The sequence below is a fragment of the Manis javanica genome, chromosome 1, assembly GCF_040802235.1.
Source record: "Manis javanica isolate MJ-LG chromosome 1, MJ_LKY, whole genome shotgun sequence".
NCBI lineage: Eukaryota > Metazoa > Chordata > Mammalia > Pholidota > Manidae > Manis > Manis javanica.
Window position 1 is genome coordinate 71,467,857 of NC_133156.1, and position 21,924 is coordinate 71,489,780.

At 37.0% G+C, this 21,924-nt stretch overlaps 1 protein-coding gene across 4 annotated transcripts in view; it reads right to left on the reverse strand.

Annotated features, from left to right (window-relative positions):
- The window catches only part of FAM174A (family with sequence similarity 174 member A), a 54,023-nt gene that overhangs the window by 12,065 nt on the left and 20,034 nt on the right, over positions 1-21,924 (reverse strand). Inside the window, exons 2-4 of one of the 4 annotated variants that reach the window (XM_037011966.2) lie at positions 20,430-20,564; positions 16,772-16,862; positions 7,837-15,661 (exon numbers count right to left, since the gene is read on the reverse strand). In XM_037011966.2, coding sequence (XP_036867861.1) covers positions 16,814-16,862; positions 20,430-20,564 — 184 coding nt within the window. In that variant the 3' untranslated portion in view covers positions 7,837-15,661; positions 16,772-16,813. Of the gene's footprint in view, positions 1-7,836; positions 15,662-16,771; positions 16,863-20,425; positions 20,565-21,924 lie in introns of those variants that run through there. The other 3 variants (XM_017651882.3, XM_017651887.3, XM_017651893.3) reach the window with 3 other exon arrangements.

The window sequence follows — 21,924 nt, forward strand, 5'->3', positions numbered from 1 at the left end:
AATTCCCATACTTGAAAAGTTCCTCTGGTTATGACAATAGATCCCTACTCTAAGAACAAAGAGCAGCACACAGCATACTGTCACTGGCACACTCTGTGCCCCACTCTACAGTCCCATTGCCCTGGTCACATCTTATTTCCTGCAAAACAGCTACACATCAATAGTAACTCCTCAGAATTCATGCCTTTCGTCAGTGATCCCAGCCCCTCAAACCCAAACATTTTTTTCTTGCCAGTTACCAAATTTAACTTTCAGAAAATATTTTGAATTATCAGTGACTTAAGTTGTCTACTCAACATTTATTCTCTTTTTCTTTGCTAATAAAAATACTGAGTGTATGTGTGTGTGTGTGTGTGTGCACACGCACACACCCACGCACCTACATGCATGTGCAAAGGGGTGAAAAATCTGTTGGGAGGAAGGGAACAGTTCCAAGAAACTGATTTCCTGATAAAGAGACAGATGTGGCATACATTCTTGCCTCCCACCCTCTTGTTGCCCAGAACACAGATGTGATGGCTGAAACTACAGCAGCTGTATAACCAGGATTCAAGCACAAGGAAAGGTTCAAGAAAATAACATCAATGTGGACCCTGCCAAACAACAGCCATTGAATTAATGCCAGTGGCCTACTACTGATGTGAGAAAAACTTTCGAGACTCTGTAATTCTAAGTTCTCTATTATTGTAGCAAAAAAATAGTCAAATTTGAAAAGCAGAGAGTAGAATGGTGGTTGCTGGGGCCTGAGGGGATGGAAATGGGAATTGCTATTCAGTGGGTGTAATGTTTCAGTTACACAAGATGAGTAAGTTCTAGAGATCTGTTGCACAACATTGCACCTATGGTCAACAATTTTGTATTGTGCTCCTACAAATGTAAAAGGCTAGATCTCGCATTAAATATTCTTATAAAAATAAAAATAATCACCATGCTTTTCTATGAGGTAAAGTAAGTTGGCAGTATTAATAAATTTTATGGGAATCTCAGTTTGAGTATTTTACGAGCCTCGAGAATGCTATCTCTATACATTACACAATGATACAATAATTTTTTCGAAGAGACATTATTTTCAAGGACAACTTAAAAATGAACTCAGAAAATCTTACACTATTAAAATGGCTATAAATCCAAATCAAGTTTGAAAGGAAAAACTATCCTAGTGCAATCAAGAGATTCTTACTTTTGTCCATTTAAATAAATTTGCAAATATTAGATTCTTGGTGGTTTTTTCTCCTAGGTCTTTTAAAAAAGATATAATATCTGTGGATTTTAGAAAATGAACATTATCTGAGAGTGCTAGGAAAGGTTAATGCCTTTATAATCATGTTTAGGATTATTCCTGTCCATAAACTTGAGGTCTTTGTCCCTGTGCTGTCCTCAACCCCATTAATATAAATCAACCACTCACAGCAGAATATAAATCCTGAACCAAAACAGTAAGCATTTTATTAAATGAATCAACTTTTATATGAACAGAAACTTGTAATTCAACTGTTACATAAGAGTTTTTACTAGAATTAGTTTAAACCCAATCAGTCACTTTTGCTCTAGGTCTGTGCTATGCCACAAAACAGCCACTAGCCACATCTAGCCATTTAAATTAAACTTTCAATTAGGTAAAACTCAATAAAATTAAAAATTCAGTTGCTTAGCCACACAAGTCACATTTCAAATGTTCGAGAGCCACAAATGCCTAGCAGCTATCAACTGAGACAGGACAACTCCAGGCCATGCACTAACATGAGAAAACCACATTATCACACAAAATCTGATGTTATACACATAACATTTGTGAAAAATAATATACAAATGATTCAAGTTCTTAACCAATAAGCACAATGTAAAGTCTATTAATGGAGCAAATTTTTTTTAATGCTCCATGTCCACAGAAAAGTAAAATATATAAAAAAAAAATTACATGAAGGTTCTTTCTTATTACCTGTTCAAGTAATGACAAAAACAGAGTTCCCGAGAGAGGATTAAAAATGGTGGTGTAAGAGGAGAGGCAGAGGCTTCCTCCTAAAACTGGATACAATTAGAAAATTTAATTGGTGCAACTAATTATGAGAGAGCAACAGGAAAGAGGACTGCATCAGACTGCACAGACCTGGAGAAAAGAGCAGACCTCAGCGAACGGGGTAACGTACCAGAGCTGTGGTTCTGTGGGATCCGAGCCCCTCCCCCACCCCAGCTCACTGGCGGGAGGAACAGAAATGGAGCAGGGAGGGAGTGGAAGGCTTCGGACTGCTGAATACCTAGCTCTGGAGATCAGCGCTGGGAGCAAAAACCTACATTTCATGGTGCTTTCATGAGACTCGCATGACTACCGGATTGGAAAGTTAATACAGGCAGAGTTCCTGGGGAGACTGGGATTTTGGCTGCTTGTGGAAAGCAGGGATCCATATCTGGCTGCTCTGGGACAAAAACTTATACTTGTGTGCCTGGCCCACTGGCTCAGGCAGTGGAGACAGGCACAGCAGCCAGGAGGCGGGGAACAGCTCTTTCCTACCCCCAGTACTGCTCCCCTGCAACCCTCAACATTGCTTCAGGTGCTGAGCAGCTCCAGAATAGAGCTTCTGGACACTAGAGGGCGCCATATACAAACATGAAACACCAAAGGAACCTTGTCCAGAGTAAAATTCTTAATACAACTCCTGAGAAAGATTTAAATGATATGGACCTAGTGACTCTTCCTGAAAGGGAGTTCAAAATAAAAATCATCAACATCCTAATGGAGGTAAGGAGACATCCAAGAACTCAGGAATGAATTCAGGTCAGAGATCCAATCGTTATAGAACATGATAGAGGGTATTAAAAGCAGGTTGGATACGGTGGAGGAGACAATAAATGAAACAGAAACTAGAGAAGAGGAATACAAAGAAGCTGAGGCACAGAGAGAAAAAAGGATCTCTAAAAATGAAAGAATATTGAGAGAAATGTGTGACCAATCCAAGTGGAACAATATTCGCATTATAGGGATACCAGAAGAAGAAGAGAGAGAAAAAGGGATAGAAAGTGTCTTTGAGGAGGTAGTTGCTGAAAACTTCCCCAATCTGGCGAAGGAGATATTCTCTCAGGCCATGGAGATCCACAGATCCCCCTACACAAGGGACCCAAGGAAGACAACACCAAGACACATAGTAATTAAAATGGGAAAGATCAAGGATAAGGACAGCCTGTTAAAAGCAGCCAGAGGCAGAAATAAGATCACATACAATGGTAAACCCATAAAACTAACAACAGACTTCTCAGCAGAAACCTTACAGGACAGAAGGGAGTGGCATGATGTATTTAATGCCATGAAGCAAAAGGGCATGGAACCAAGATTACCTTATCTGGTGAGATTATCATTTAAATTTGAAGGAGGGATTAAACAATTTCCAGATAAGCAAAAGCTGAGAGAGTTTACCTCAGACAAACCATCTCTGCAGTCTATTTTGGAGGGACTGCTATAGATGGAAGTGTTCCTAGGTTTGGATAGCTGTCACCAGAGGTAGTAAAATCATGGTACGGAGGGTGGAGCAGCTGATTGTGATGCAAATGCAAAATTAAATTGACTATCCCCAAACCCAATCAATGGATAGAGAAAAAGTATAGAATCTGATACCTAATATATAAAGAATGAAGGAGGAAGAAAAAGGAGGAGAAATGGAAAAGAACCTTTAGATTGTGTTTGTAACAGCATACTAGGTGACTTAAGTTAGCTCTTAGATAGTAAGGGAAGTAACCTGGAACCTTTGGTAACCACGAATCTAAAGCCTGAAATGGTAATAAGTACATACCTATCGATAATCACCCTAAATGTAAAGGGACTGAATGCACCAATCAAAAGACATAGAATCACTGAATGGATAAAAAAACAAGAACCATCAATATGCTGCTTACAAGAGACTCACCTCAAACCCAAAGACATGCACAGACTAAAAGTCAATGCATTGAAAAAGATATTTCATGCAAACAATAGGGAGAAAAAAGCAGGTGTTGCAGTACTAGTATCAGACAAAATAGACTTCAAAACAAAGAAAGTAACAAGAGATAAAGAAGGACATTACATAATGATAAAGGGCTCAGTCCAACAAGAGGATATAACCATTATAAATATATATGCACCCAACACAGGAGCACCAGCATATGTGAACAAATACTAACAGAACTAAAGGAGGAAATAGACTGCAATGCATTCATTTTAGGAGACTTCAACACACCATTCACTCCAAAGGACAGATGCACCAGACAGAAAATAAGTAAGGACACAGAGGCACTGAACAACACACTAGAACAGATGGACCTAATAGACATCTACAGAACTCTACACCCAAAAGCAACAGGATATACATTCTTCTCAAGTGCACATGGAACATTCTCCAGAATAGACCACATTCTAGGCCACAAAAAAAGCCTTAGTAAATTCTAAAAGATTGAAATCCTACCAACCAACTTTTCAGACAACAGAGGTATAAAACTAGAAATAAATTGTACCAAGAAAGCAAAAAGGCTCACAAGCCCATGGAGGCTTAATAATATGCTTCTAAATAGTCAATGGATCAGTGACCAAATTAAAATGGAGATCCAGCAATATATGGAAACAAACGACAACAACAACACTAAGCCCCAACTACTGTGGGATGCAGCGAAAGCAGTCTTAAGAGGAAAGTATATAGCAATCCAGGCATATGTAAAGAAGGAAGAACAAACCCAAATGAATAGTCTAATGTCACAGTTATCAAAATTTTAAAAAGAAGAACAAATGAGGCCTACAGTCAGCAGAAGGAGGAACATAATAAAGATCAGAGAATAAATAAACAAAATTGAGAAGACTGAAACAATAGAAAAAATCAGTGAAACCAAGAGTTGGTTCTTTGAGAAAATAAATAAAAGAGATAAGCCTCTAGCCAGATTTAATAAGAGAAAAAGAGAATCAACACACATCAACAGAATCAGAAATGAGAAAGGAAACATCACGATGGACCCAACAGAAATACAAAGAATTATTAGAGACTACTATGAAAATCTATATGCTAAGAAGCTGGAAAACCTAGAAGAAATGGACAACTTCCTAGAAAAATACAACCTTCCAAGACTAATCAAGGAAGACACACAACATCTAAACAAACCAATTACCAGCAAAGAAATTGAAGCAGTAATCAAAAAACTACCTATGAAAAAAACACCCGGGCCAGATGGATTTACCTCAGAATATTATCAGACATACAGAGAAGATATAATACCATTCTCCTTAAAGTTTTCCAAAAAATAGAAGAGGAGGGAATACTTCCAAACTCATTCTATGAAGCCAACATCACCGTAATACCAAAACCAGGCAAAGACCCCACCGAAAAAGAAAATTACAGACCAATATCCCTGATGAACGTAGATGCAAAAATACTCAATAAAATATTAGCAAACCGAATTCAAAAATATATCAAAAGGATCATACACCACGACCAAGTGGGATTCATCCCAGGGATGCAAGGATGGTACAACATTCGAAAATCCATCAACATCATCCACCACATCAATAAAAAGAGAGACAAAAACCACATGATCATCTCCATAGATGCTGAAAAAGCATTTGACAAAATTCAACATCCATTCATGATAAAAACTCTCAGCAAAATGGGAATAGAGGGCAAGTACCTCAACATAATAAAGGCCATATAGAATAAACCCACAGCCAACATCATACTTAACAGTGAGAAGCTGAAAGCTTTTCCTCTGAGATCGGGAACAAGACAGGGATGCTCACTATCCCCACTGTTATTTAACATACTACTGGAGGTCCTAGCCACAGCAATCAGACAAAACAAAGAAATACAATGAATCCAGATTGGTAATGAAGAAGTTAAACTGTCACTATTTGCAGATGACATGATATTGTACATAAAAAACCCTAAAGACTCCACTCCAAAACTACTAGAACTGATATTGGAATACAGCAAAGTTGCAGGATACAAGATTAACACACAGAAATCTGTGGCTTTCCTATATACTAACAATGAACCAATAGAAAGAGAAATCGGGAAGACAATTCCATTCACAATTGCATCAAAAAGAATAAAATGCCTAGGAATAAACCTAACCAAAGAAGTGAAAGACCTATACCCTTAAAACTGTAAGACACTCTTAAGAGAAGTTAAAGAGGTCACTAACAAATGGAAACTCATCCCATGCTCCTGGCTAGGAAGAATTAATATCGTCAAAATGGCCATCCTGCCAAAAGCAATATACAGATTTGATGCAATCCCTATCAAATTACCAACAACATTCTTCAACGAACTGGAACAAATAGTTCAAAAATTCATATGGAAACACCAAAGATCCCGAATAGCCAAAGCAATCCTGAGAAAGAAGAATAAAGTGGTGGGGATCTCACTCCCCAACTTCAAGTTCTACTACAAAGCCATACTAATCAAGACAATTTGGTACTGGCACAAGAATAGAGCCACTGACCAGTGGAACAGATTAGGGACTCCAGACATTAACCCAAACATATGTGGTCAATTAATATTCGATAAAGGAGCCATGGACATACAATGGGGAAATGAAAGTCTCTTCAACAGATGGTGCTGGCAAAACTGGACAGCTACATGTAAAGGAATGAAACTGGATCACTGTCTAACCCCATACACAAAAGTAAATTCAAAATGGATCAAAGACCTGAATGTAAGTCATGAAACCATAAAACTCTTAGGAAAAAACATAGGCAAAAAACTTTTGGATGTGAATATTAGTGACTTCTTCATGAATATGTCTCCCTGGGCAAGGAAAACAAAAGCAAAAATGAACAAGTGGGACTATATCAAGCTGAAAAGCTTCTGTACAGCAAGGAACACCATCAACAGAACAAAGAGGTACTGTACAGTATGGGAGAATATTTTTGTAAATGACAGATACGATAAAGGATTGACATCCAAAATATATAAAGAGTTCACACTACTCAACAAACAAAAAGCAAATAATCCAATTAAAAAATGGGCAGAGGAGATGAACAGACAGTTCTCGAAAGAAGAAATTCAGATGGCCAACAGACACATGAAAAGATGCTCCACATCGCTAATCATCAGAGAAATGCAAATTAAAACCACAATGAGATATCACCTCACACCAGTAAGGATGGCCACCATCCAAAAGACAAACAGCAGCAAATGTTGGCGAGGTTGTGGAGAGAGGGGAACCCTCCTACACTGCTCGTGGCAATGTAAATTAGTTCAACCATTGTGGAAAGCAATATGGAGGTTCCTTAAAATGCTCAAAATAGACTTACCATTTGGACCAGGAATTCCACTTCTAGGAATTTACCCTAAGGATGCAGCACTCCAGTTTGAAAAATACAGATGCACCCCTATGTTTATCGCTGCACTATTTACAATAGCCAAGAAATGGAAGCAACCTAAGTGTCCATCAGTAGGTGAATGGATAAAGAAGAGGTGGTACATATACACAATGGAATATTATTCAGCCATAAGAAGGAAACAAATCCTACCATTTGCAACAACATGGATGGAGCTGGAGGGTATTATGCTCATGAAATAAGCCAAGTGGAGAAAGACAAATACCAAATGATTTCACTCATCTGTGGAGTATAAGAACAAAAGAAAACCTGAAGGAACAAGACAGCAGCAGAATCACAGAAGCCAAGAATGGACTAACAGTTACCAAAGGGAAAAAGACTGGGGAGAATGAGAGGGTAGGGAGGGATAAATGCAGGGAAGAAGAAAGGGGGTATTATGATTAGCATGTATAATATGGGGGTTGGGGGAAAGGGGAGGGCTTTGCAACACAGAGAAGACAAGTAGTGAGTCTACAACATCTTACTATGCTGATGAACAGTGACTGTAATGGGGTTTGTGGGGGGGACTTGGGGTAGGGGAGAGCCTAGTAAACATAATGTTCTTCAAAAAAATAAAAAATTAAAAAAAAATAAATAAAAAAAAAACTGACACACAGAGGAGGCAGCCATGGAAAGATAAGAGGCCGAGACTGGATGCATCTACAATCCAAGGAACACCAAGGATTTCCAGGAACCACAGAAGCCAGTAAGGGGCAAGGAAGGATTCTCTCCTAGAGCCTTCAGAGACAGCAAGGCCCAGCTGACACCTTGGTTTTAGACTTGATATTGTACATTATAAATATTGTAATTCACAAACTAATTTTCTTCAGCATAATATGTAGTTACTTTGACCTTAATCCACTGTTTAACACTGCATTTAGAGCATATTGCTAAGAATATTGCTGAATATAATTCTGAGTGTATCACAGGACTGAAATGATCACCTTACTTCCAAGCCTGATTTATAGCTAATATTTCTTATGTCAGTGACATTACCAAATCCAGAAACTTTGAAATCATTCTCAACTCTATCCTCTCTGCCCTCTCAAGAATCCAGTTAGGAAAGTGCACCGATTTAACTTCTAACTGATTTCTTTCACTTGCACTATTCATCACTACCCCATTTCTGTAGATTAAACAGTTCTCTTTCTGCTATTCTGGGCCTCTTTTGTCGACTTGTCCTCTTCCTTCTCCTGAACAGTAAATTCCAAGGCCTGTAGGCCTGTTTTTCTTTCCCCACACCCTGCATTCTGAGCTTCTCCCTCATTTGGCTTCAGTTACAGGATGAAGATTTGCACACTTACGTCCCCAGCGCAGATCTCACCTATGAGACCCTGACTTGTATGTCTGGGAGTCTACTTGGACAGATTCCTCAAACCTAAATACTCCATGCTGAATTTCTCATTATCCTTCAAACCTTTGACTCTTCCACCATTCTTTATCCAGGTGCTTCAATGAGAAACCTGGAAATTCATCTTGACTACTCCTTCAACCTGCTCCAAGTCCTTTCGAGTCCACCTCTCTATATATTATGCAAGCCCATTACCATCATTGATACAAGTCTAAACTAGTATCATCTCTTCCTTGGGCACCTTCATGGTAACACTTTCGCAACAGCTTCCTCTGTTTGTCCCCTACCAATATTCCCTCTATATTGTCACTAGATCTGATGTAAAACTTTCAATACTTCCGTATTGCCTGCAGGATAGTGTTCAGACTTCTGGGCATCACATACATGGCCTTGCACTGTGTGACCTCTGCTTAACTCTTCAGGTTAAATGCCACCTCCTTTCATTTGTTGCTCCAGAAATGTTGAACTACTTGTGGTTCTGTGTTCACACCACATTTCAGGACTTTTATATGTGTCCTTCTCTCTGCTTGGGACCGTTCTGTACCTGATGTCCACCTGCACCCTCCTCTTGAGCCAGCAGTCTGCCCAGCCATCATCTTTCCTGTGGCTCTTCCTACTCCTTTCCCCTCTGTCTCTGATTATACATATTTGTAATAATATGTTTATCTGAGTTTCTCTTCGACTAGAGCAGACACTTTTTGTGGGAATGGGTCCATTCTCATCAATAGACCACCTACCACAGTGTCCTGCAGACTGTGGGACTCAGTAAGCATTTGTTGATATAAAGTTCTGCTTGTCCTTGGGCCAAGCCCACTTCACATGGCATACATAGTATATGACATTTAGGTAAATTTTGTAAGTAATAAAAATGAAGATTTTGTTAAGCAATGATATTGCTGTTATATAACTAGGAAATTTTAATAAAAACTAATTTAATATAATAAAAACTAATATAAGACATAGATAGAAACATCAATTGCTTGATTCAAATCACACCTTGTTTCCTTAGCAGCAAAATATTTTGACTTCTCTTTTTATCATCCTTCACAATCTATGAGTATGTCCTCTTCTATCTCTAAAATATGTCCTAAATCTACCCCTTTTCTCCATCCCATTGTTACATTGACACTCCAGCCACCACTACCTCTCATCCAGATTACTGAAAAAGCCTCCTGACTGGCCTTCTGTTCTTTACTAGCACCTGGAATGCTTCTTTTCAAATACAGATGAGATTTTGTTACTACCCTGTTGCAAAGCTGCGAATTGCTTCCCATCACACCATAGTGTTCAGCCTCTTTATCATGGCCCACATTGAAACGATCTGGCCTCCTGCACCCATGCCACCTCTCTAACTGTGCCTGAACTACCACCCTTGCATGCTACTTCTGTCTCACTAGCACTGTCTGATCCTTGATATCTTAGGTCCTGGTCCTCATTAGTACCTTAGAGCCTCTGCTCTTGTTTACTGGCCTCTAGATTCCTACATGACTGTTTCCTTAGTTATTTAGATATCAGTTCAAAGGGTATCTTCTTAAAGAGGTCCCTTTCATCACTCAGTTTAAGGCAGCAAACAGTCACAGGGTGTCACATCACTCTGTTATATTTTCTTCATAGTCCTAATCACCTGGCAACAGAGTTGATTGGTAAAGCACAGGAGCATGAAAGCCAGACTCTGTCGGCTCCAACCCAGTTACACAGCTCACCAGTAGGTGTGTGTCTGGGCAAAGCATTTCATCTCTCAATACCTTTGTTTCCAGAATAATAATATTTCCTACTTCATAGAATTGCTGTGAAGATTAAATGAGCTAATACATTCAAAGCACAAACCAAGGAACCTGGCTTATTGTAAGTGCTTCATGCATGTTAGCTATTAATATTTGTATATTTACTGGTTGGCTCTCTTTTCTGTACCTTACCTATTCCCACTCCCCACCCACCACCACCATCACCACCAAACATATAAAATCAAAAAGGGCAGAGACTTTCTGGCCTTACCCCCACTCCTTTATTTCCTAGTGTGGGCCAGGTATATTTGTTGAATAAATATATTTATTGGAAACAAATGAAAAAAAAGAAAAACAGAGTTCCCTAAAAGTAGACTATCCTACTAGTAACATTAACACTGGACATTCTAAAATACCAATTTCTATTTAAAATAAATATTAGTACTTTGACACATTCCTATAATCTATTTACTTTGAATAACCTTAGTATTTATTCTGACAGTATGTCATGTTCAACATTAAAAGGAGTGTTTTAAAAATTAGCACTATTGGGGGCCATCAGGTGAGAATTTGGGGATCAACAGAGGTGAGGCTCAGAACCTCACCCCCCCTGCTTTGAGAGAAATCTTCTGCATCCGTGGATGTCTTGCTGCCCTTGTCTAGCCTGGATTAATACTTAGTCCATAGGCACACACCTGATCATCTACATTTGCCCTCTTACAGCACTAAACTATGTTTTCTACCTTTATCTTGCATCTACCTACCACTTCAGCACTTTATTAAAAATAAAAATAATAATAATAATAATAGAGGGAGAAATGTGGGATCAACATATAAATCAAGTACAAAAATCAAATGAATATTCATATTTGACCTGATTGTTTATAGGTCATAATGCGTGATCAAAACCGGAAGTTTCTGTGATGAATGCCCTTGTACTGTTCACCATGTAAGAATTTATTCACTATGTAAGAATTCGTTCACCATGTAAGAACTTGTTCGTTAAGCTTCAGAAGATTGGAGACTGACGAGAATTAGGCTTGAGATGGATTAATGATTGTACATTGAGCATTGACCCCCCTATACTGAATTTTATTGTTGTTAACAACCATTTGATCAATAAATATGAGAGATGCCCTCTCAAAAAAAAAAAAATTAGCACTATTTTCAAATTAGTAGCTATCTGAGTAAGATCATAATGTGGGTTTCGAGTTAAACACTAACATAAAATCTGCTTTCTGATTCTGGTATGTTGATGTTAATAACCAGAAAATATTTTGTGGTCAAGTAACAAACATAATGAACGCACACAATGCAGTATTAAACTTAGTGAAGCAGCCGTAAGTAGCTGAAAAGCAAATTTAGGATTTTTTTACATTATGTACTTGGTCAAAATTACTAGAATAGCCTTGAAGTAATGGAAGTACTAGCTTTTCGAAGCTGCTATGGAAATTGTCAAAATGTCTTTTAGTGCACATCAATATAGCATAATAACAATAATTTTACTGATCAGTAGAAATCAAACAACATTAAGAAGGTATTGTTATCACTTGTTTTGTGTTGTAAAGCACTTTTCAAACTATGTTTTTGAGGCTGGTTATAAGTATGTGTTTCTAATATTTTTCTTTGAAAAAAATGAAGGTAATTTTTACTCAGTATTTGCTGTCTGATTCCTCAGCAATTTTTCTGTCTAAGCAGGTGGCTGAAATATCCTATACAAGTTAAAGACTTGATCGTTGTTTTTCAGTTTTATAATGCCCTTGTGCAAAAAAAAAAAGAGAAATTCTTCTAATATACAAAATTAGGATACCAATAGCAACAGGAGATATATTAACCATGCTGCAAGTTATTTTTTTCCACATAACCACAAAATGTCCCCATTTTAACTACATTCACCTCAGTGCCTAAATTACTAGATGTAGTGGTAATGGTGGTTAACTCCTGAATATGATCCAAACCCAAATGATAATTCTGAGCTGATCATGGTACTTCCATTTTTCTACCTAGGGTTTAGTTTAGGAATGATCCCATGATCAAAGATATGGAAAACAAAAACAAAAACAAAAAACAACTCTGTTACATGTTTCTGGGAAAACTTTTCTCATTCCTAAGAAAGAAACACCGGGGAGCCAGATCCTAACTTCCACTGGAAGTTACCGCTCTGGGTGTGACCATGGGAACTGCTGGCCCCGCCCCATTACCGGCCTGAACATGAAGCCAGCACGTGAAGATGAGCAGAGTCCAGGTGGTGGGGGGCTCCCGGAGGAGAGGAGCCAGGGCCTGAGGAGGCCTATCCCTGACAGCGTGTTACATGAAACAATAAATTCCCCTTAGGAAATTTAGATTAAACCATATACTGGTAGTTCCATATAGTTCAATCTAATACAAAGAAACAACGAAAACAATACCCCAAATCCTAACTACCAATAACAAACATTAAAATTTTGATGTATTAAAAGCCATGATAAAAATATGCTTTTCAGAGAAAGCTGACAGTAAAAAGATAGTTCTATACTGTGATAAAATTGTACAGAAGGAAATTCATTAATCTCTCTGGAAATGACTTGTTTCCTGTTATTTTGTGGACAGAACTTGGAAAACGAAGAGGAACCAATTTTAGAAACCACTCTAACAATGAAGGCAGCATCAGTAACAGATGATTCAATAAGAATTACCAGTAGTTGTATTGTACACTAATATGATTCTACATTGCAGTTAGCAAGGCTGGCAAATCTTAATATTTATATTCATCATTTCTATGGTCCTCATTTGAAAAAGAAAGTATAATAGCAAGTGCTGGTAGAGAAGACAGAATGAACAGAATTTAGAATAATTTTCTTTATAAGTATAAATCAAATCAATATTTCAAAAATGGAATGAGATTGAAACAGGAAGAGAAGCCTGAATTACTTAAACTTTTTGAGCCTCAGTTCTCCTACCTTAAAAATAAGAGCAATAGGAACTATTTTGCATGATTATCTTTTATGATTTCATAGCACATTTAAGGAGCCTAGCACAGTGTCTAGGACATCCTGCACTAAAGTAGGTTATTTTCTAACAAGTGACTATTACAATCTTCCTATTACAGTTCTGTTAACCCCATCTGTTTCATACTTCCCCTCGGCTCAGTGATAGGCTCCTAGATCATATCCCTCTCTAGTAGATATTCTCTGGTACATACCCTCCAATGTCCTCTGAAGACATTCTCTCTACTATTATCATCCATTTCCCTTGGTTTCTTCTACTATTTATATGGCCGTTCTGGAAAGATCTTGGTGATAAAAGTCTCATTTAGGGCCAACAAAGACCTTATAATACACTCTCCATATAAGTGTTGATTTTTTCTCTTTATTGGGATAAAAAATGTCATTAACCATGGTTACCATGTTATTAAAGTGAGTCACAATAAGATCTATATGACTCTTTCCCACAAAATAAATTTGAAATGTTGAATACACTGATGGTACAATGCATGTCTAATCTGAAATACCAACATTAAAAGGTCAGAACAAGTACTGCCCATTCAATCAGCTTCAAATTAAGTAAAATAATTTGAACTGTATAGCTCATCACCGAGAATTATCTCTAAGCTACTGAAAGTAATATCAACACACTTCTACCCATACCTCCTTGAAACTGCTTTCCATTAAAGAAATGTGTCCACCTTGCCCAAAAAATGGGTCCATATCTGCATAGACTTCAAAAAAAATCACAGCAGAGGTCTAGAATCAGTGTATTGTTTAAATGATGTTTAAATGTTATTTATATGATTTTTAATATTGTTTGGAGAATATAAAAGAATAGAAACACTGGTCTTTGCTTCTTGGTGTACTGAAATATCATCTTGCTGCTCATTTTAAAAGAGCCAAAAGTAGATCTGGTCTAGAAAAGAATGTTAAGTCTGATTTTGGCAAGGTCAGAAAGTAATAGTGGGTAATCCCAAGTCTAGCTAAGACTTCTTTGTTCCATAATTTTGGCCTATGTACACATCTGCTAGATTGTTAACTGTATAAGGCTGGGCATTTTGCCCAGTTTTGTTCACCACTGTATTCTCACACCTTTGTAGACTGCCTGGGACACATGGTAGGCAATTTCTTATTACTTTTAATGAAAAAAATGAATCCATCCAACTTAGTATGTTTACTGAAATACCTCCTAGGCCCCTCCAACTCTCATAGTTAAAACTAACTTCACATCCTTTGACCCATAATCTCACTCCTAGAAATTTACTTTGAATATACACCTCCCAAAATACAAAAATATATATACATAAGATGATGCATTATAGTATAATTTGTAATTGCAAACTAATTGAAAACTGCCTACATGTCAAAGTTCAGGCAAAGCACAGGAAAATGACTGAATAAACCATGGTATCTACATACCAAGGAGTGCTGTGCGGCTACAGAAAAATTTCTCCACGCACTTATATATGTGATTTATAGGAGATACTCAGTGCAACAACCACAACAAAAAATAGCACATATTGTACGCTACTCCTTATTTAAGAAAGGCGAGAAACATAAGAAATGCATATTTCTGCTGACCTTTATCAAATGGACCCCAGGGAAGATAAACCAGAAACTGATGAAATTGATTACCTACAGGGGATGAAGTGGGGAGAATGGAGTGGAAGGGATATAAGAGGAAGTGATACTTCCTAAGTATATGTGTGTGTGTATTTAAAAAATATGTTTGTAGAGTTTTTACTTTTGGAACCATGTTAGTGTTAGGAAGGAAAATTTTTCTTCTACCCTTCAAGGTTCTTCTGGTCTAAGAATTAAATTGACATGAGACAAATTAACACAAGAAAATAAAATTTAATTATGTACACACAAGTAATCCATAGAATCATGAGAGATTTCAAAGATAGTGAAGCAAAATGAGGTATACATAACATACATGTCATCCTGGACTAACGAAAAGGAATTAGGGGTCTGGGACTTCAAAGGGAGGAAAGCAATTCACAGGAAGATGGAAAGTAGACAAATTTGTGCTGGGCCATGTAAAAACAATGGGACATAGAGAAGAATTTTAACAAACAGACTTTGCTGAGTTCCTCCTTGTCTACCACACCTACTTCTTATCATCTATGGTGATGGTGCCCTTTCTGGAGCAGGTTCTCTATCTTAATTGTTTTAGAAAATCAGAAGGAAGGCCAAAGTTTTTCCTGAGTCTTTTGAGCCTTGATTGTTTTCAACTTGAAATAATCCATATGTGAAGTTGGCACATCTTGAGGTGATTCACTCTGAACCCCTACAGTAGTGTTTTATCGTATTAAAAAAAAAGAGTAAAATGAGATGGGAAGGAGAGACCCAAAACACAAGGCAGACTCCAATTACTTAAATTATATTTCAAATGACTACTATAACCACACTGTAGAGGGGAGGAAAAAAGAACTAAGTCAAAGCACTTACAATTTCTGACTGAATACTCTCAGTCTTGGGAATGATGGGGTTGTGAGAGGAAAACTGCAAACAAATCCTAACTCTTCTTAGTAGACTGGTTTATTTGTGGAGCTATGAGGCAAAGCAATTCTGAAACTATATTAGCTTTATTATAAGATTGAGCAAATAAATATATTGATGGTGTTGGGACCTAGAATGCTGTTAGAAGTCGTGATCAGGACAGAATAAGGAGAGTACAGTTGTAGGAAAGGAACAGGAAATGAGAACCCAGTGGGAACAGATCATCTATCTCCTTCTCAGGAGGTGAACAGGATGAATAGGAGGCACAAAGTAATAACTTGTATGCATACACATGGGAATATGTGTGTATGTGGCTGTGTGTACATGTGCATACATTTCATAGACATGCCTACTGAAAGGGCCAAGAAGCAAGGATACCCCAGTAGCAAAGAGCTCACTTAGTGCCAACTCAAAAGAGCCAAGATTCCTTGGAGAAATGGCTAATTCCACGGCTGGGAAGGGAAGGTACAAAAATAAGCCTGGAACGTCTTGTTAGGCAGAATGTAAGGAAGTGCTTAAAAAAAAAAAAGGGGAGCAAGTTACAAAAGCAAAGAAGCCAGCTTGAAGATGCTCCCATGGACATGTACAGCAATGAATTATGAGCCTTTGAAAACAGATAAAACCATAATTCCACACTGTCAATAAATAAATAGGTAGATAATACAGAAGGGATGAGGGAGGGCTCTTGCTTGCAACATACTGTCAATGCTGATTGGTAAATATGGAAGGAGTGTTGAAGTTGGAAAATCATAATTTTGTAAATATCATAGTGAAGATTATACCAGGCAAGAATCATGATGAATGAATGGTAAATTTAGGTGGAAATTTTGGCAAATCATTTTCGTAATTTAAAGATATTTCCTTATTAGTTGCAAGGGGACAAAAAAGAGTAACGTACTGGAGAAACTGGATGAAACCTTGAGCAGGTCCATCAACGTTACTACCGCTCACGAAGGACAGATGGACATCGTGTGTTTCCAGATGATATCCTGAGAAGGAGACAGATGATCTATGTACTTCAGCTAAGAATCAATAACTTGAATCTAATTATGATAAAACATTACAACACCAAGTCAATGTCAAATGAGGGAGAAGCAGACTTTCACATCTGTATTATGAGAGAGAGCACACAGGAGAACAGATGAAGGAGAACGTTAAAGATAGGTGAATCTAGGCAAAAATAATAAGATATTCTTTGTACTATTTTTATACCTGTAACATCACTGGAGGTTTGATAGTATTCCCAAACAAAAAGTATTTTTTAAAGTAATACATGAATACATGGTCCTTGACAAAAATACAACATAAAAGGATATAGAAGGAAAAGTGAAAATGAAAATGAACTGTCAACCTCTCCATCTCACCTTTTCCCTGCCAGGAGCTAAGCTTTACAAAGTCAGGATTTTTTTTTTTCCTTTTCTGTTTTTTTCTGTTGCTCTAATGTGTCCCAAGCATCTAGGACAGTGCCTGGCACTAAATAGTTGTTATAGAAATAGCTGCTGCATCATTAATTTATTGAATGAATGAATGACTAGGTAAGCACAGTTAACAATTTGCTGTTCTCCTTACTTTATCTGGACCTAACTATAAATAAACTATAAAAACCTCAAGAAAATTTCATTATCAATTATTCATTGATAATTATTATCATTATTCTGGAAACTTGCTTCTATGTTATTGTTACCATTTCTCCCTCATTTATTCTCCAGATACAATACCTAATTTTGTTCAGAATACCTTTCCAAACCTCTCGAGTAACTTAAAGCCGTCTACTCCCCTTGTTCTCACTGCTAGCATTACGCCACACACGGACCTGCGCCACCTGACTGGTCTTCCCGGTTGCCTTACTCCTCATCTCACTCTTCTCCAACCCATGAATCTTCAAAACACAACACTGTGTTTCACCTGACCTAAAATTTTTCAAGTGGCTTTTCATGACCTATAGAATAACTTCTAACTGGGGATTATGATCTGCTTTCTAATTTTTTATTCTTCCTTACCCCTCGCTCTTACTTTTGCATTCAAAGCTCAAAAATGCTCCATTCACTTATTTTCACACACATTAACATGCATCTATTTAACTTCTTTGAGTTCCTTGAACACTCTATCCTCTCCTTTACCTCTGGTATTTGGTGCCTGCTCTACCCTCTCTAGCCCCACCTTACATTTTTCTAATTTCTATCATTTTCCAGGTCTCAATTTACGTATCACTTCCAAGAGGCTTTTCTGGACCATTAGCTTTGGTTAAGTGTTCTATACCCCCACTGTAAGGTCTCACATCACCCTATACTTATCCTTTCTTTGTTTATGTAACTGATTAATATCTAGTTCTCTAATGGAATGGAAAATTCATGGAAAGTGGGGTGAAAGAGAGGGATTATTGGAGAAAGGTGTGTGATGAGTCAGAATACAGAATCAAAGATACCTACAGGTAATTATATCTCATGGAAACTGTCCCTTTCTTTATGCCCCTCCTACTTGTCCCTTTTCATTTCTCTTAGGCCACTGTCCTACTACAAGGGTATCATTCTATAACACAAGTCTGATTATCTGATTATGTACATTTAAGACAAACACCAACAATGGTTCTTCAATGACAACAGGGTAATAACAAAATCCTTAGATTATAAAACTCTTCATATTTCCTTCAAAAAACCTGTACATTCCTTTGTCCTGCCACAAATGATCCTTCCAACCTTGCCTGTATAAATACAAATGCACACACCAAAGGCTGCATTCCAGACACTTTCTGCTGCTTGCATACCCTGAACAAACTATCATCTTTCACAACTACTAAGCTTTGGATAGTTGCTCTGCCTTTAACATCTTTGTCTTTAGTCAAACACACTTGAAAGAGAGTAACTAGGGTTCAAATTAATTTCTTTTTTGGAAACAATACTGATTTCCTAAGTGAACAACTTCCTTTTTTCTGTCTTCCCTTTCTGTGTATGTATAGAAAAGGTGTCTCACATGCATTTAGATTTTGAAAATACTACAAATACAGCTGACCCTCAAACAACACAGGTTTGAACTGCACAGTTTCATTTACAAATGATTTTTTTTCAATAAATATATTGGAGAATTTTTTGGACATTGACAAAAATTTGAAAAAACGTCTTCTCTAGCTTACTTTATTATAAGAATAAAGTATGTAACACCTAACATATAAAATATGTGTTAATTGACTGTTGATTGGTAAGGTTTCCTGTCAACAGTAGGATATTAGTAAAGCTTTTAGGGAGTCAAAAAATTATACATGGATTTTCAACTGCCCATGGGGTTGGCACCCATAACTCTCATCGTTCAAGGGGTCAGTGGTACTATACTTTCAAAATACTGTAAAAGCTTTGAAGAAAAATTAAAGAAATAATTATATAAAAAGTGAGACTCCACCCTTATTTGATTCAATGAACACCTGCCATAGAGTGAGCCCAAGATGAGAGACATGATGTGTTATTCCCTCAGTCAGTCTGGCTCCCAGCTGTATTTCACATTATTCTTACTGTAATTGTAAAGTATAAAAATAAGTATCTATTACACACAATGGTTCCTAAAGCATGCCAGCAACTTCATCAGGTTCTCACCTAAATAAGCATCAACAACTGGAAATACAAGACTTAATGAGAATTGTACAATACTTTATAGGCAATTTAAGGGCTTTTGGAGGGATATTTGAATGTCTTAAAATGTGTATCTTATGTATTTTATTAATGTTTATTATCACTGAGTTCCTAATCAACAGATACAGTTGTTTGTATTTATAAATCTAGTTTCTTCCATTCTAACTACAACTGGCATTTCATTAATGTATTTTTGTTAAATGAATGAATTACTATCAACTAAAAGCTCATATATAATTTAAGAGTTTTTTAAATTCCAAATTTCTGTACTCTCTGCATTTGTACTTGATTCTGAACTCCCGTTTTCCTTCACCCAAGTAATTCTCCCTCTGTTCCAGTATGTCTTTCCCATTGACTGAGATCTTTATTGCCTCCTTTCCTCATTCCATTTGCACTGAAATTAAGTCAATATCCATATGATTTCACTTATCCAAACTTCTTGGGAAAGGTCTTACTATTTACTGAGAATAGATTTGAGAACAGACATTATCGCTACACTTTCAGTCCACAGTCCCACAGTCCCACAATTTTGCTAGGAAGCACTGCTTGTTTACAAATAGAATAAATCAGACTAAATCAAAACATCCTCAGAATGCAAAAAGCAAATCATGTTTACTAATATTTTACACACACACATACACACACAGAGTTAATACATGTTACCAGTATAGCAGTATGCAGCTGTTAAAAGGACAAAGCTCTGAAAGGAGATCTACAATAAAGATTTATTTTGGGGATGGTATTCTATTATTTATGCTTATTTTAAAAAAGCAATGTATACTGAGTTATTGGTTGGGCAGCACAAAGAACTTCATTAAATAGACTGAATAAAATCTGTTAGGGTAAAACTGCTAAATAAAATTTTACTTTAATTTTTCCATTTACATATGAGGTACTTGCATACTGATTCATGAAATTAAAGTGTTCAACACTTACCTCCGAGGATGATTAGCATCAAACAATGTGTTATCATCATCCTCATCATCCTGTTCTAAAGGTGTCAATTCCATGTTTTCTATGTTAGTGTCCAAAACGCCATATCTCCTAGTCTTTCGATTTCTTCTCCTCATCCTATTAAATATAACATATTAATTAATAAAAATTACTTGGATGTGGTATAGATCTTCCTTAATTAATATATTTGTAAATTAAAAATAAATTATCCCTCTGTTTCTGACACAGGAGGCATTCAGCATCAGAATGATTACATTTCAGAAATGCAACTGACTCAATGCCTAGGATCATTTATAAAACAAAACCTACCTCTACACATTTGTGTCCCACACCTTTTCTTCCATTTGACATGATCTCTTCCCTCAGTCAGCTTACAGTTGACATAAATCCTTTAAGCCTTAGTTCAAGTATCATATTTTTACTGAAGCCTTCCACTACAGCCTTTTTCCCATTTCCTCCATGCCTTTTTACCATTGCAAAGGATTAGGTATTTTCTGTCCCACTAAGAAACTGTATGCATGTATGTACTCAAATTCTAGAGTGGGTAGCCTACAATGCTGGCTGCACATCAGAATCACCTAGGGTATTTGAAATAGTTCCATACTCAGGCCATATCTCCACACAATTAAATCAGAATTTCTAGGAATAGGAACGAAGTATCAATATTTTGGTAAAGTTCTGTAAGTGATCCCAATGTGCTGAAAACCACTATCCTGATCACGAAGTATGGTTCCTGGATCAAAAGAATCAGAACCATCCAGGAAATTATTAGAAATGGAAATCCTTATGACCACTCAGACTTATTAAGAAATTTTGAACTTGGGACTCTGAAACCCATGTTTTAACAAACACTTCTTAGGAGTTTGATGCATGCTAAATTTTGAGAACCCACTGCCCTAGAGTAATGAAAATATTGTAGAGTGCTAAATGTTATTATCTGTATGTAGATGAAAGAATATCATGAATTATAACCCTCTCTGCTTCTCTCTCAAATAACTTGTTTTCCTCCAAATTATTGACTTCCATGCATTTATATTTGCTTATGTATATTATTATTTGAATGTTTACTCGCCTGTCTCTCCTACTAAGTTCCATGAAGACAGCAATCATGCCTACCTACTTCACCACTGCATACTTTGTAGTACAAAGTCCAGTTGACTAAGGCACTCCCTGATAAGGGTCTGAGTGACACCATTGTCTAGCTCAGTGATGCCAATGTGACCCTGCAGTCAATACCTAGGTCAGTTCCAATGCAAGAACCTCAACTGCACACACAAGAAAACATGTTTTATACAATACCTACACAATTTTAAAAACAGAAGATAGTTCAGCAAGTAATAACAAATAGATTTACTTAAATTCCAATTTAGTTTGTTTGATGGGATGTGTGATAAGAAATACTACTACAGCTCTAACTGTAAAGAGCAATAGAAGCCTATGCAAACACAACTGTGGAGACCTCTGGAAGACAAACTAT